The sequence below is a fragment of the Balearica regulorum genome, chromosome 6 (genome assembly GCF_011004875.1).
Source record: "Balearica regulorum gibbericeps isolate bBalReg1 chromosome 6, bBalReg1.pri, whole genome shotgun sequence".
NCBI lineage: Eukaryota > Metazoa > Chordata > Aves > Gruiformes > Gruidae > Balearica > Balearica regulorum.
The window spans coordinates 37,618,031-37,632,414 of record NC_046189.1 but is presented as its reverse complement, the minus strand read 5'-3'; the positions used below and the strand labels follow the sequence as shown (position 1 = coordinate 37,632,414).

At 37.9% G+C, this 14,384-nt stretch overlaps 1 protein-coding gene across 1 annotated transcript in view; it reads left to right on the top strand.

Annotated features, from left to right (window-relative positions):
* LRP1B (LDL receptor related protein 1B) overlaps positions 1 to 14,384 on the top strand; it is a 742,991-nt gene that overhangs the window by 359,922 nt on the left and 368,685 nt on the right. The window contains exons 4-5 of the mRNA XM_075757248.1: positions 6,300 to 6,419; positions 7,816 to 7,944. Of these exons, the coding sequence (XP_075613363.1) occupies positions 6,300 to 6,419; positions 7,816 to 7,944 (249 nt within the window). The remainder of the gene's footprint in view (positions 1 to 6,299; positions 6,420 to 7,815; positions 7,945 to 14,384) is intronic.

Here is a 14,384-nt window from a genome sequence, read left to right as displayed (position 1 = left end):
AACTTTGACTGAGGTCACCCATAGTGGGAGTATAAGGTTATGAATCTGATCTCTGATTTCCATATCTCTTTTTCAGTAGTATATCTACCATAAGAGAGTTGTGGGCTGAGGTGTGTGACAAAGATGATTACATTTTTGTCTTTTTTTTTTTTCTTTTATGGTACGATAGTAAAAACTAATAAAATGACCAACAAATTTAAGATAAAACCAGGCTGCATTATTTCAATCCAACAATTGAGTTCTATCAATCAAGCTACCCTTTTCTGTCAGAGAAGCAAACCATAGAGCTTTATATTGTGCATATAACATCAACAATAACAAACAAACAAACAACTTCAGGTAGATTACATTAAAGAGTCTAATCTGTAAAAGATTTGTACTTCAAAACTCGGAAAATGAACTAGAAAAGAAAAATAAGGCTTACAGCATATGTGCGATAAGAATAGGCTAGACATAAGTGTATGAATATTGAATCACAAAAACTGAACAAATAACACAGTGATAAGATCAAGTAAATTCATGAAACACAAAGCTGCCAAAAAGAATGCGAATATTTAAGAGAAATACGAATATGTATGGAATACAATTAGAAGACTAGTTCAGTAACAAGCTCCCCTAAGTTTTCGTTTGGGTATGTTCCAGAGACAAGGAAGGAAGGATTAATCTTAGTTCCATAATGAAAAATTATGTTTTAGCAGAAGATAATGTGTTGCTTGAGGAATATAGTAGTAGAAGGAACCTCCTGGGTCACGAATGCAGTTTCTGGTATTTCAGGGGCCTTTTCATATGCTGTCTTTTGTGAACCTGTCATGATCCATGTCAAAAGCTTTTATTTATTTTCTGTCCCTGCTGTTCCCATTCAAAGAGGAGTTCCAGAACCTGATTACGGTAATAGCTAGGAACCTTCTCATTTTCAGCCAGAATTTATTAATGGGCGATTTATACCCATTTGTACTTCTGCCAATAGTCCTTTAGCTTAAATTGTCTCTCCCTGCTGTTGATCTTCTGATATATTCATAGACAGCAGTCATAATTCCTCTTCATTTTCGTCTCCCAGCATTAACCAACACAAAAACTTGCAGTCTCCCCTCAGATTGCAGCTCTCCATTCCCCTGCTAATCCCTGAGGCCATTCTCTGATCCTGCTCAAATCTGAGTTTATCCTCCAGATATTCATTGGGGTGGGCACAACCACAAACAGCTGCATCCTGGAAGAAAAGGACTCACGAGCATCCTGGGCCTTGATATCAACACTTTCTCTACGGGAAGTGCTTATCCCAGTGCTCTCAGCAATGCATTTCCTTTTTTCCCAGGTGACACTGCGCTGTTAGCTCATAGTCATTCTGTGATGAACTCTTGGAAAAGGATCCTTTGTTGTTTCAAATTGTGAAGCCCCAAACTGACAGCAGAAGCTCTGTTATTATTCCTTAGGCATACTATCTTGCACTTTGAACTATTAAACTTCAGCAAATTTATTTTACTTACTCTACCTCTGTATCATTGATGATTATCAACATCATGCGATTAGTAAATTTTAATTTACAGAGTACTGTAAAGTTGTCTATACTCACCAGCATATATTGTCTTTACAAAAAGAGCCGTACAGGAATTTATATATTACAGATGTACTTATGAAACATAATGGGGAACCCACTATCACCCAAGGGCCTTATTATCATCAGAAATAACGGCATCTAAATGCATTTCACTGGGTGGGAATCTAGTCCTCTTTCATCCTCTCAGAAAAGGCAAAGCCAACTGACCTATCTTCGTAAATCCACTCTATTGCTTGACAATCCCTAAGAGCCAAACAATTTTCCAGCTTTAAGAAACTGCAAACTGAATTGCTTTTCTTGATAGCAGAAACAGCCAGAACATCTAAGCTTGAGATCCTAGTGTGAACCTCTTGTGAACCTCATGTCAGCTCAGGAGGAACTGACAAAAAGGATAGCCAGATCAATTGGTTAATCCTTTCATTAAAAAACCATTCAAAAGATGATAGTTCTTTATATCATTCATCTTGGATGAACTATGATAAACAGTGTATTTCCTTGAACACAGAAGAAATAAATGGAAACAGGATTTTATTACTATGAAGTCCTGTGGGAGCAGTTTGTCCAAGAAGCTTACAGCTCCTCCGAGCCATTGTCAAAGGGATGCCGCTTTAGGGGAGATGAGAACAGCAGCATCTTTGCCTGATTGACTGCTCTCCTATGGGACTAGATACCCGGGAGTTAGAGGAATATGAAAGTCAGGAAGCGTAAGATTGACATGGGCGTCTTTCAGAAAGCAGGGTGGCTTTTGTGGTAGAGCTGGAGCACAGCTTTAGAGAGGCTCATTCATGGGGATGTAGGGAAGAAAAAAAATGCTGCCCTTCATGTCTCCTGTGGAAGAAAGAAAACACTGAACAAAATGACCTAAATCAGAGCTGGATGAATTGTCAGTACTCCCTGGACTTGGAGAAAATAGATCATCCTAAAGGCACTCACAACTACTTCTGCTACCCTGTATTTCTGCAAATCTCACAGCTTGCTCTGCAGCTCCATGTCTTGAATTGTGGGTCTCCTTGTGAGCTATAAAGCTCTCTCCTCTTGCTTTCCCTCAGTCCAACTTCTTCCTTTAAATCTAGCAGCAGAAATACCATGTTTTGACAAAATTCAGAGGTTTCTGTAGCTGTGATAAAAGTGGAAAGCTCGGTGATGCTCATTCTTCACTGGCTGTGTACTTTGTAAACCAATTCACGTTGACAAAGGGAGACCAAAGTGGGTGTAGAATTTTACTCTGATCCGAAAGCAAAGTAGGATGAACAAGAAATGAGGCTCCCAGGCTTTTATCTCTTTAAATTTCCTATCTGGAGCATTAAAAATAGCAGTGTTCACTGTTTCATGATTTTTCTTTGCCTCCTCACTTCTTCTCAAGAAGCCTGTTACAAATCTAACCTAACCATAAATGTATACACTGTCTTCCATAGCATGTCCTTCAATACTTCAAACATTTCCAGAGGCAAACTCCATTTTCTTCCAAAGGTTTTCAGGATCACTTACTTAAAATAAAGAAAGCAAAATAGCTAGTACAATAGAAAATACTTTTTCTATCTTACTACTTATTTTTCTATTTATTAAGGGCATCTGACAATGCTCTTAATAACATGCTTTAACTTTTGGTCAGCCCTGAACTGGTCAGGCAATTGGGCTAGATGGTCTTTGTAGGTTCCTTCCAACTCAACTTCTTTTCTTTTCTTTTCTTTTCTTTTCTTTTCTTTTCTTTTCTTTTCTTTTCTTTTCTTTTCTTTTCTTTTCTTTTCTTTTCTTTTCTTTTCTTTTCTTTTCTTTTCTTTTCTTTTCTTTTCTTTTCTTTTCTTTTCTTTTCTCTTTTCTTTTCTTTTCTTTTCTTTTCTTTTCTTTTCTTTTCTTCTCTTCTCTTTTCTTTTCTTCTCTGCTCTAATTTGCTTACACTCAACGTTGTTGTGGTATTCACAGAATGGTAGGGGTTGGAAAGGACCTCTAGAGATCATCTAGTCCAACCCCCCTGCTAAAGCAGGATCACCTAGAGCATGTTGCACAGAATTGCATGCACGTGGTATTTTGTACTTTTCTGCTTGTGGATTCCGCTGGCAGGTTTAGCAGATCAGCAATGGGACAAAATTTTTCTGGACACGAAGGTGTCTCTCACACAGGCAGTGAGGAAGCTCTTCAGTGGAGCTGTGGATGGAGGCAAATTATGGTTGTAATAATCTAATGGATAATTTGGGCAGGGGGACATGTTAGTTTGAAGTGAGAAACCGATGGCGGTCAGCAGTGCTTCTTGAATGGATTTGTGGGAGTGTCTGGTGTGTTAGAAGAATTCCCGTCTGGCTGCCTGGCCAGCCGTCTACCTCCAGGGAAGCTGGTAAAAGTAGTTTCAGTGTAAAACTTGAGGAAAGTGATAGGTTGCTTCTTTTCATAGCCAGATAAAATTTTGAGAGAGAAAATTTTGGTTTTGTCACGGGTCAAGTTTTAAATTTAAATTGACAGTGGACCATGAAACATGTATTTTGAGAAAAAAAAAATTGAAATTAATTAATTAATTGTTCAATATTCACCACAAAGTGAATGTAAGGACTTGAATAAGAGAAGAAAGTATTGGTGCAATACCTCCTCAGAGAAGCCCTTTCTAAAAGCATAGCAGATGGGATGAGGACACCAACGAAGTTCTGAGAGACAGCGTGAAAAATAAAAAAGCGTGGAAAGAATGAGGGTTGAGATGTGTGACGAAGTATTTTTTGGCAGAAATGGTCTATCCACAGCACTTCAGTTACACTTACTGTAAGGAAAATGCAACCGCTTTGTTGTTAAAAACCACCCACATGATACTGCAATGATTTAAAATCAGTGAAATGCACGTTTTTGTGCAAAATATGAGCAGATAGACTGTTTTTATTAATTTTCCCTTAATGGATCTCACTTGCCAATTTATTGTTGCTGTTCTCCAGCAGCCTTTATGGGCTGTGTGCGAGTCTCGCTATTCTGTTTTAAGCCGCTGGCTGTCTGCATCCATTATGGAAAGAGTGCAAACAAGCCAAGTCCCGTTTGTGAGTCAAATAGTTATCATCCGGTAAAAGCTCCTGGCTGCATAGCATCAGACAAATATTTGAGGAAGGAAATTATAGGTTGTAAAGGATGGTTGATCCATGTTTGCTTAGAAAATGAAATGTATATGTCGATTTTGTTCAGATAGAAATATTAAATAAAGAGATACCACCTAATCGGCCTTGGTTCCAGCTCCACACCTCGGCGTGCAGTCCCATTTCAGCTTACCTTTGGGGAAGTTTCCTGGTTTGCATTCTGCATGGGATTTGTTCTTGGAAAGTTGTAATAGATTTAAGGACTGGACTAGGGACAAGAAACGAACAAAGCAAGGTACAGCCAAAAAATGAATTATCTGCCTATTCACAAGGGCACAAAAGGCAGAGAAATATTCCACAAACCACTTGGAAAATGGGCAGGTTTAGACGGTTGATGGTTTATCAGCCTCTAGTCAGTCTGTAGATTGTGTGGATTACAGAATTCTAGGAAATGCCCTGCGATAATTGTGTGAAACTTCCTTGTTTTTACAATAGTTGCATTGTAGTAAGTAGTAACTTTGGATGCCAGCCACATCCACTTTTCCCCCAAAATTTCAGCTTTATTTTGACACTGGCAGACGTTCCAGAATTGAAGCTCAGATGTTCATGAAGAAGGGCTCAGATGCTCATGCAGACTCTTCTTCATATTCATTTTCATTCTACTCCCAAGTAGAACTCGATGAATAATGATCAGACAGATTAAAACTTCCCACATATTAATAATACAGATTTCTTTTCTTCGTTAGGACATACCCAGTTACTTAAAGCCAACCCTGTAACAGAACCTTTCGCTGTCCATTTGCGGTTATATTCTGACCCATCTGCGTATAAGTTTGAAAAATATCTTCAGATCAACTCCTTAAGCTGTATTCCTTGACCCTTTTCTTATTTTCCTGGAGGGAAAAATGTTGTTGTCCATTAAAATACTATTTTTTTGATCGGCAAAATTATTGATACTTGTCATACAGCTTGAGGCTGAGAAGTGTTTGAGGGTTTTTTGTTTGTTTTCATGCTGTTTCATGCTGGAAAACATTACAGTGTATATTTCTACAATATTTCTTCTGGTTGTTAGTGCTGATGGTATGTATTTAAGCTATAGATTCTATGCAGGACTTCAGTAGTAATGACATGTATAATGTCCACTGTTTATCCAGCATTACATGTCCAATGTTAAATTATTGAGCCAGAATATATTCCCATTGATTGCTCTGAAGGTTATATGTGTATCAGTAAATCAAAACAAGCTTTAAAAAGATAGAAAATCAATTGATATGAGAAATGAGAAAGACATAGATGTTGAAACCTTTCTCATAACCTTGGCTGGTTTTTATAACTATAATCTAACTCCGTGAGCTTTGGTGTTTGGTTGTTTTGGGTTTTTTCCAAATCATTGCTTTGACTGAAAATGACTGGTGTGCAAAAAATGGATGTCTAAGCAGAGCAACAGTACACCTTGACAGTGAGCAACTTCTGATAGAAATAAAATGCTGATTTCTGTTTATTAACTTGCTGAAATGCAATTTTCAAAGCAAGCATTTTGCAACAATTGTTTTATTTCCGAAACCAGCTAACGTAAATGGTAGCGTTTCCTTCCTGAGACATACACTTACACATATATAAAAAAGTCGCTAAGGTATGCAATTTAGGAATAATAAAAATATTTAGTAACATTTTGCTCTAACTAATATTATTTACAGAATTGCTACCCAAATGCCAACAGAGGAATTGCCAGTACAAATGTGCCATTACCAGGAATGGCACCAGGTGTTACTGCGGAGATGGATACGAAACAAGCAGTGATGGAAGAAGCTGCACAGGTAAACAAGAAACACCTTGGAACATTGACCCCCAGGTTTCCCATGGGTTCCCTGAGGGCTGCGAGGTGCAGCGTGGCGGCGGTGGGCTGACAGCTCTGCCCAACGGCAGGCTAGTGAGCACAGCAGCTTCCTCACCCACCTTCAGAGGTCTTCCTCAGGGAATGAGCATGGGCTTGTGGAGCAGGCAATGGGAAAGTGACCCCTCCAAAATGAGAGTCAGGGTCTCCCTGCTGACTCCTTGGTGCTCCTGTGCCCCGGCAGTAGCTGTTCTTAAATTACTGGATGGAAAGCATCCTCGACCAGAGGAGATGGAGAGCGTTTCCCCTGCTCGGAAAAGCTTCCAGCTCATTTGCGCAAGCCGCTTTCCAGACCTCACGACCGGGAGACCCTGTAAAACTTGCAGTGTTTTGCCTCATGCCCATAAAGTCGCACCTGGATTAGAATTTGATCAATGAACACTCCCAGATCATACAACTTAGCTGGGAATGTTATTTTGGTGTAGTTAATTGTATTCTGAAATTGGTGTTCTTTTCTGGTTTTGAAATATATGACTTCTTAATTCTCTATCCAGGTATTTGTTTCATGTTTTATTTCTTCTCTTTCTATAATCATATTGGAGTTCTGTTGCCTTATGTATGTGCTCGCTACCAATCACTCCTCTCTCCAAGTAATAGTGCTAAGCCAGATTCTTCATAAATGTAATTTATTATAAGTTCTTTTGCTCTATGGTTGTCATGTTTTGTGATTAAAAATATATCTGAGGAAATAATTTCAACAGCAGGTTTTTTTAGAATGTCAATTTATTACTTAAACCCTCAAACCACTGTTAAATAGCATATCTTGATTTTATGGTATTATGCCTATATACCCTAGTTGAGAAAATTGTTCTTTATTAGAGAAATATATAGTTTTTGATGTAGTGGATGATGGTTTAATGTAGAAGTTGTGACAGTTCGTTTAAGGAACTGTAAGACATTGCCAGCATAAATAGGCCAAGAAGGATAATCAATTATTTCCTCTCTTGAAATGTTGCTTCATTTCTCAGCCCTGATAACTAGTGGTTCTCCAGTGCTAACAAGAGCCCAAATGTCTCCCTCACATGATGTAGACATTGGATGATACTTGAAAAAAATGAAGGTTTTATTTTTCAAAATTAATAGCTATTAAACTTGAGAACTCCTTGCCTTCTATTTGGTTACTGGAGAAATTTCAACAGCCAACATCTGCAACAGGTTGTGGCTTGAGAAGGGCATCATACATAAAGACATAAAGACATAATACCATAATGACTTAATGACTTAAACTTTTCTCTTAGAATTCTGATTTTTTTGATGAATTTCTTTTTTTTTTTTTTTTCTCCTAATCCTTAAACAAGATCTCATTAATGTCCCTTTAGATTTGAATGAATGTAATATGTATGGAAGCTGTAGCCAGATGTGTGTAAATACAGACGGATCATACACTTGCAGCTGTGTGGATGGTTATGTACTTCAGCCTGATAACAAATCCTGTAAGGCCAAAAATGGTAAGTTTTAACATCTTTTTTACCTTAATGAAAGTATTTTGTGTTTTGGTCCTGCCTAGAGGATACATACGAAAAGAAAGAGAGAGATGAACACAGAACAGATGGACTTTCCTTAGTCTACTACAAAGAGCTACACAACAACCCTAGAAAAACTTTTCACATATTACAACAATACTCCCAGGGAAATATTAAAAGTTATTATATGGTTATTATTAATTAAAGTGAAATACTCAATTCAGCCAAGATTAAAACAGTTCCCAGTTTCCCTGTTCATAAATAAATCAATTTTCCTCACACAAAGAAAATGGGCTGTGTACTCTGGGAAGAAAAGGTAGATAGTAAGAAGACAGAGGAAATGATCGTGAGGTAATTGTACCCTTAGGATAAGAAAAGACATGAGATCGCTTTGTCCTTGCAATATCCCCAGAGGTGAATTTCGTGATACACATATTCACGCTAGGCTTTTTGTTGCTTAGTGCATGTTTTCATTAGTAATAATGAATTGGGTATTGGAGGAAATTAGTGAATTGTGTTTAGTGAAGCGATGTTGTACACACTATTTTCTTACTCAGCATATTGAATTAACAATGCTTTTATATTAAAAACCCCCAAAAGTTCCTTAATCAATTATTCAACATCCATAGTGATTCAACATCCAAGTATAAAACTGTATTATATATTTTTTGAGTCTTCCTTTTTGTAGTTATTTTGCCATCAGAAAATAGGAAGGTCTGCTGTTTTTTTGAGGCTTCCTCACGTAAAGTGCATTGCTAAATGTTCTGACCTGAGCACCAGGAAGAGTTACAGAGTTTTTTTCTGCTTGTACCAAGTTTTGTATTGATCCTCATCACATAGCTGAGCAATTTTTTAAAAATCTACAGCAAAGTATTGTGAGATAAGAAAGTCCATACAAAGTAAAAGTATTTTAATATTCTTCTTCCTCCACTACATGAAAAACAATACTGCAATTCTAGGTCAGGAAATCTTCATGGTGCCAGTACTGGGCTTGAGATGAGCTTTGGCTTTCCCTTCTTAGATCCAGCAGACTGTACCAACTGAGTATTGTAGTGACCTGTCAGTGTCTTGGTGGTCTTGATGAAATGCATCAGATTAACAGAGAAGAACTACTCCTCTGTATTTCTGAATATTTCACCATGTTAGTTTTACAGTAGCTTTTACCTTTTCTGTTATTTTCAGAAAGGACTCACTGCTCATTAATCAGGGAAATCACTGCCAGACAGTCCAAATCAAGATCATGGTGCTGTGAAGAAATGAGTGTTGCTCATTACATTGTTATTTTTGTGTAAACACAACTTTTCCTTGAATTAATACTGGATTCAATTATCGATATGGTGAATATTTGGGTCAAAAACTTCCTATGACACAGAGGTCAAAAAGATGCCTGGCACAGTCAAGAAGGTGCTTTTATTGCAGAGCTCTGCAAGAGTTGCAATGGCTTGTAATAGCTTATGTTGCTTCACTGGGCCTGGCTTATGGTGTAGAAAATAATGACATTTCCATGTACGATCAGGTCGCTTTCCTACACCCTTACCGTTACATTCATAGTTCACTGATCATACAAGCTGCTTTTCACAAGTTTCGGCCTTGATAAGGTTCGAGTAGGGACAAAAGCAAAGTGTGGCCCTGCACAAGTAGACTGGTGAAAAGTATGTAGAATGTGTAATGGATCACACATCAAAAATGAGTCCATGTCATCCTGTTGCTCAGGGCGAGAGGTACTATCTTGGTATGTATAAGTAGGATTGTTACTTCTAAGACATATGAAGTAATCCTGCTACTTACTCAACACTGGGAATTTAGATCCCATTCAGATGGGATATGAAATCCAGTGAGGGGCATCATACCAGGCAGCTGTGGATCAGTAGAACAGAATCCAGGAAAAAAAGGTGTCTAAGGGAAAAAAGCAAAAAGCACTTAGAAAAATTATTATTTTTTTTTCCTTAAAAAGCCTAAAGAAAATAAGCATAGAAGGAGCAAGTTATCTATCTGCTTTGTCTACATTTGACAAAAGTAGTTATCAAACAGATAAAGAAAATGAGCCAAGGAATATTCTGCGCTCTGTGTAAAAGCTGTGAAAGATAAGAAGCAGCAGTGGAGGTGTAGGTTAGGCATTATGTAAAACTTGCAATGTTAATAACAGCAGATCTGCTAAGAATACAAATTGCCGTCCACGTCGAGATCCTAGATACGACACAGTACGCAACACCTATCAGGCCTTGGCCACATCTTAGTTGTCTCTGTAAATTGAGCGGGAGGTTTCTGAGTATTTACAACTGGAGAAGTGGCGGAGGTGCTGGAGGCCCCAGCTACAGAACGTGCTGAGCAGGTGACACGTGGTTTTGAGCAGGGGTCTGGAGAAGCCCTGTCCTGGTGGAGGGGACGGGTGTGGTGGCCGCTGGAGATGACCGTCACGCGCAGCCTCGGAGCCCATCCCGCACGAACATCTTTCCACATGCGGTATGGTACAACTAGCAAAGAAGATCACAGAAACTCCTTTTTTCCTACCCTTTGGGCAGCCGAATGCTTGGCTGTGAAGGTGGTAGGGTTTATCCCTCATTAAATCCTGCATTTTCTTCCTCAGCTCATTTAAATAACTTTGGAGCCAGCAACTTCTAGCTGCACAGTACCTTTGGGAAGGATATTAAAATAGGTATCAAAACAGCTGGGGGCTCTCCATGTTTTTTAACCACCCTTTCTTTTATGAATAAAGAAGCATTTAATGACTCCTTCCGAGGTGAAAATGAAACAAAATATAGCTTTGCTGAACAGAGTTTCAGAACTTCTTTGTTTACCAAGTTTGTATGCCTATATTGCAAGGCTTCCATGTGATGAAAAGAATATTTAAGGAAACAAAATGATAGAACTGGAAATCTTTAGCTCAGGAAAAAACCCTCATCTTTCTTCCAAAAGTTCCTGGTATGGTTTTTTTATTGGCAGAACTATCTAGAGAGAAATGCCATGTGATAAGAAACCATTGTCATGTAGATAAAGCAGGATGAACTGATAATGATTAAAGCAAAAAGCTTTTTCTGATATTTAGTAAACATACATCATTCTTAAATTGATTTCACGACACAGTTTTCTTGTAAAATCTCACAGAACTAAGTTTTGAGGTTTTAGCAGCTCATTTGTGGAGCATATTGTAGATAAACATTGAAAATTAATTTCAAAATAAAATTGGACTGCATTTTATTCAACACTACTAAATATTTTTCAGACTTTTATACAATACATGTATTGCTAAGAGCAAAGTACTTATAAGGTACAATACATACCTCAGGGAAAGGGGTTTTAAGCTGCTTGTAAACACTGCATTCTGGTTTTTATCCTTTCCATATCATTGTAGTGGGGAAAAAAAATAATTGCTGGCATTTCTGAAGCTTTTCTTTTAGAGGAGAAGTAGGACCGTGGCAGAGCAAAACGCCTTAGTTTCTGATTTGTTGTGACATCACTTATTGATCTGTATTTTAGACAAGATCAGGGAGGGGGGAAATGCAAGTCTTTCATCTTTTCCACTACTGTATCTTAAACATAATTCAAAGGAAGATGCTTTCATTTTAGTCAAGAGGGATGAATCATAAAACTTTCCTGGATTAGAGAGCTATTCACTTCTTATCTTTCCTATAAAATGAAAAAAAAAAAAAAAAAAAAAGAAAACTCATGAAAAAATAACACACATGATGTCCAGTTATTTGAAAAGCTGCTGTCAGCTCACTGTAACTCATCCCATATCTGTCCACTAAACTTTTGAGCTTTCTAGATTCTGTTCTTGAGAAACAGACATGATTTTTTTATCTTCTTTTTTTGTTTTTCAGCTGCATTATACAATACAGTAAGATGCTTTAAATATTTTTTAATTTTTTGTAGGGTTTTTTTGTATAATTTTATTATTAAAATAATTTTACTCTTTTTTTGATAAGTAATTATGAATTCAGCCCTTATCTGAGCGACACTGAAATAAGCAGGTTACCTACCCTACTGTGAAAAAGCATGATTAACTGATTCAATCCATTGAATTACTTCATGTATGGGCTGCTTGAAAAATATAATTTCAAGCTCAGTAATCCAGTTTCTGGATAAGTTCTGCCAGAACGCAGATGTATTTTTAATGTTCAATAGCGCCTGCTGAGCAGAACCTCTTAGCAGTGCCACGAGTCCTTACGCTTCCTTTGTCTGCAGCCAGGTTTGATTACAACTGTTGCTCAGGACGTTTGACGCTAATTCTGTTCCAGAATTTCCTTATGTCTTAGACGTTAATACTAAAATACAACCTTTCCCTGGAGTTTGGAGAGGTATTAAAGCCTCGTTTACAGTTCTCAATAGGTCAGTTCACAACAGTGCGAGGAAGGATACGGTTCTCTATTGCAAGTCCAGGCAATTGAACAACCGTGCTGGCTTTGTCACTGCAAACAGCTCCTGCGTAGCTGCTTCCTCTTGAAGGTTTTATAGACTGCAGAGAGTGGAAATATCTTACTTAACACAAAGTATAAGAGCAAAAATAATAAGAAATGATTTTTCACACTGCTGCTGGTTGGGAAAGGAGTGATTGAATCCAGAATTAGGCAGTGGTATTATTTTGTGGGAAGGAAGAAGCTGAGCGCAGAGCTGCTAGACATGAAAAACCCCAAAACTTAGCAGGATGCAGATGCAAACACAGCCTGGAAACTCTCAGGGCTGAGTGGGTGATAGAGACAGAAGCACTTAAGTCTGACTCTCTTCTTCTGATGGGCAGCAGTTTATAAGTTTATAAGAAAGGGGAGGATTTACACCAGCCACCTGTTGACTGCAGTTGGACCTACCAGGCAGATTTCAAATAAAATTGCTTAATAAGAACCCCACCGCCTTCTCTTTGGGAAAAAGCAAGAATAGGGAGCTTCACTTGTGGCTTACACCTCAAGAGGTTGTTTCACAAATAAGTTCAATCCCTTCAGTTGTTAGGTATCTTCCAAAAATTAAAAAAAAACAACCAACAAACCTTATGCATGGTATGACTGATGTATTGGTGGAAGTGAGTTAGAGCCAGATGAGGACAGTCTGTAAGTTTGGAAAGTAATGCTACAGAGGTGTGGTTTTGCAGATGGCAGTGTGGGATTTACTGGGGAGGGAAAAAGTATGTTACACGGTAGAATATACATTCTGGAATGAGAAACAATAGGAAAAGAATAAATGAAATCCACTTTAGAAATAATACATGCTGAGCCATTATAGCAAAGAACTTCTTTATGTTACCAAAAAAACCCCACAAAAGTCAGCAAAAGAGATGTTTAAATAAAAGCAGATAGTAGCAAGGAACAGAATTTAACGCCTACTTCTGTGGATTTGAGTGAGACCACTGAGCACCCTATTCACTGAAGCATTTTTTTCTCTTTAGTCAGACTTGCTGATGAAGTATTATTTGTCAAATCCTTTTATTTATGTATTTTTTTCTCCATTTAGACAGCTGGAACTGCTTAGTAAAATTTTGAAAACTTTATTAGGTAGAATGTTGATTGAAAGTACTATGTTTCAATACACCATTTAAACATTGATTTATTCCTTTGAATACAAGCAGATTACATTGAGGTGAGAGCTCTTGACGCAAATATTTTTCATAGATGCTTGCAAATGCAGCGTGAGTTTCTATGGTTTAGGGTAATTTTTTAAAATAAAACATCCAAAAGTTTCTCCACTGGACAGCATTATTTAATTTAACAAATGAACAGGACAAATAGACATGTTGTAATAGTGTCGACCATGTTGCAAAGGACAGCTTGCCATTAAGTGACTTGAACATACCTCATTGCAAAATTTGACATCACTGTTAATTCCAGTTAAACCTGAAGCAATTTTTAGGGTCCCCATGTCTTCCTTTCTCAGGGAATCTTCTCATAAGTCTCGGTTGGAGCAGGACTCTGAATGCTGAACAACATCTAACAGGAAGGGCGTTTTTCAGGAAGCAGTTTCTCTATCCTCTGTTGTAAACACATACATCTGTCTGATGTCTGTGGGGTTTTTTTGCAGCCAATTCACATAATATTTTATGTCAACAGCAGTTCTTCATTATAAATTAAAGCAAAGCAATGTTACTGTTTCTAATGAAAGAGTTCTTCCCTGAAAAAAAGAGAAACTACTGGCATATGGTTTGGAGATAGATGTTCCCCTGACAGTTCCAGATTAACTGGGCCCTTATTTCAGTTTAAAGTACCAGTCTAGATCTAGAACAGGATGTCACTCATTTCAGCAGCGGCACCACGTATAACAGACTCCTCATCACGCGGAGACTCGTATTCATTTGCAGTTGACTAAGATGTGTAATTTCAAACCAGCTCTGGACGTTCGATACAGTAATGCGGTTAAAGGTACACCTACAGCAAGAGCAGCTGCTTGTGTGCCCAATAGCACTCATCATAATGCTAAAAATAGTTTGTCTCAGTGAGAAT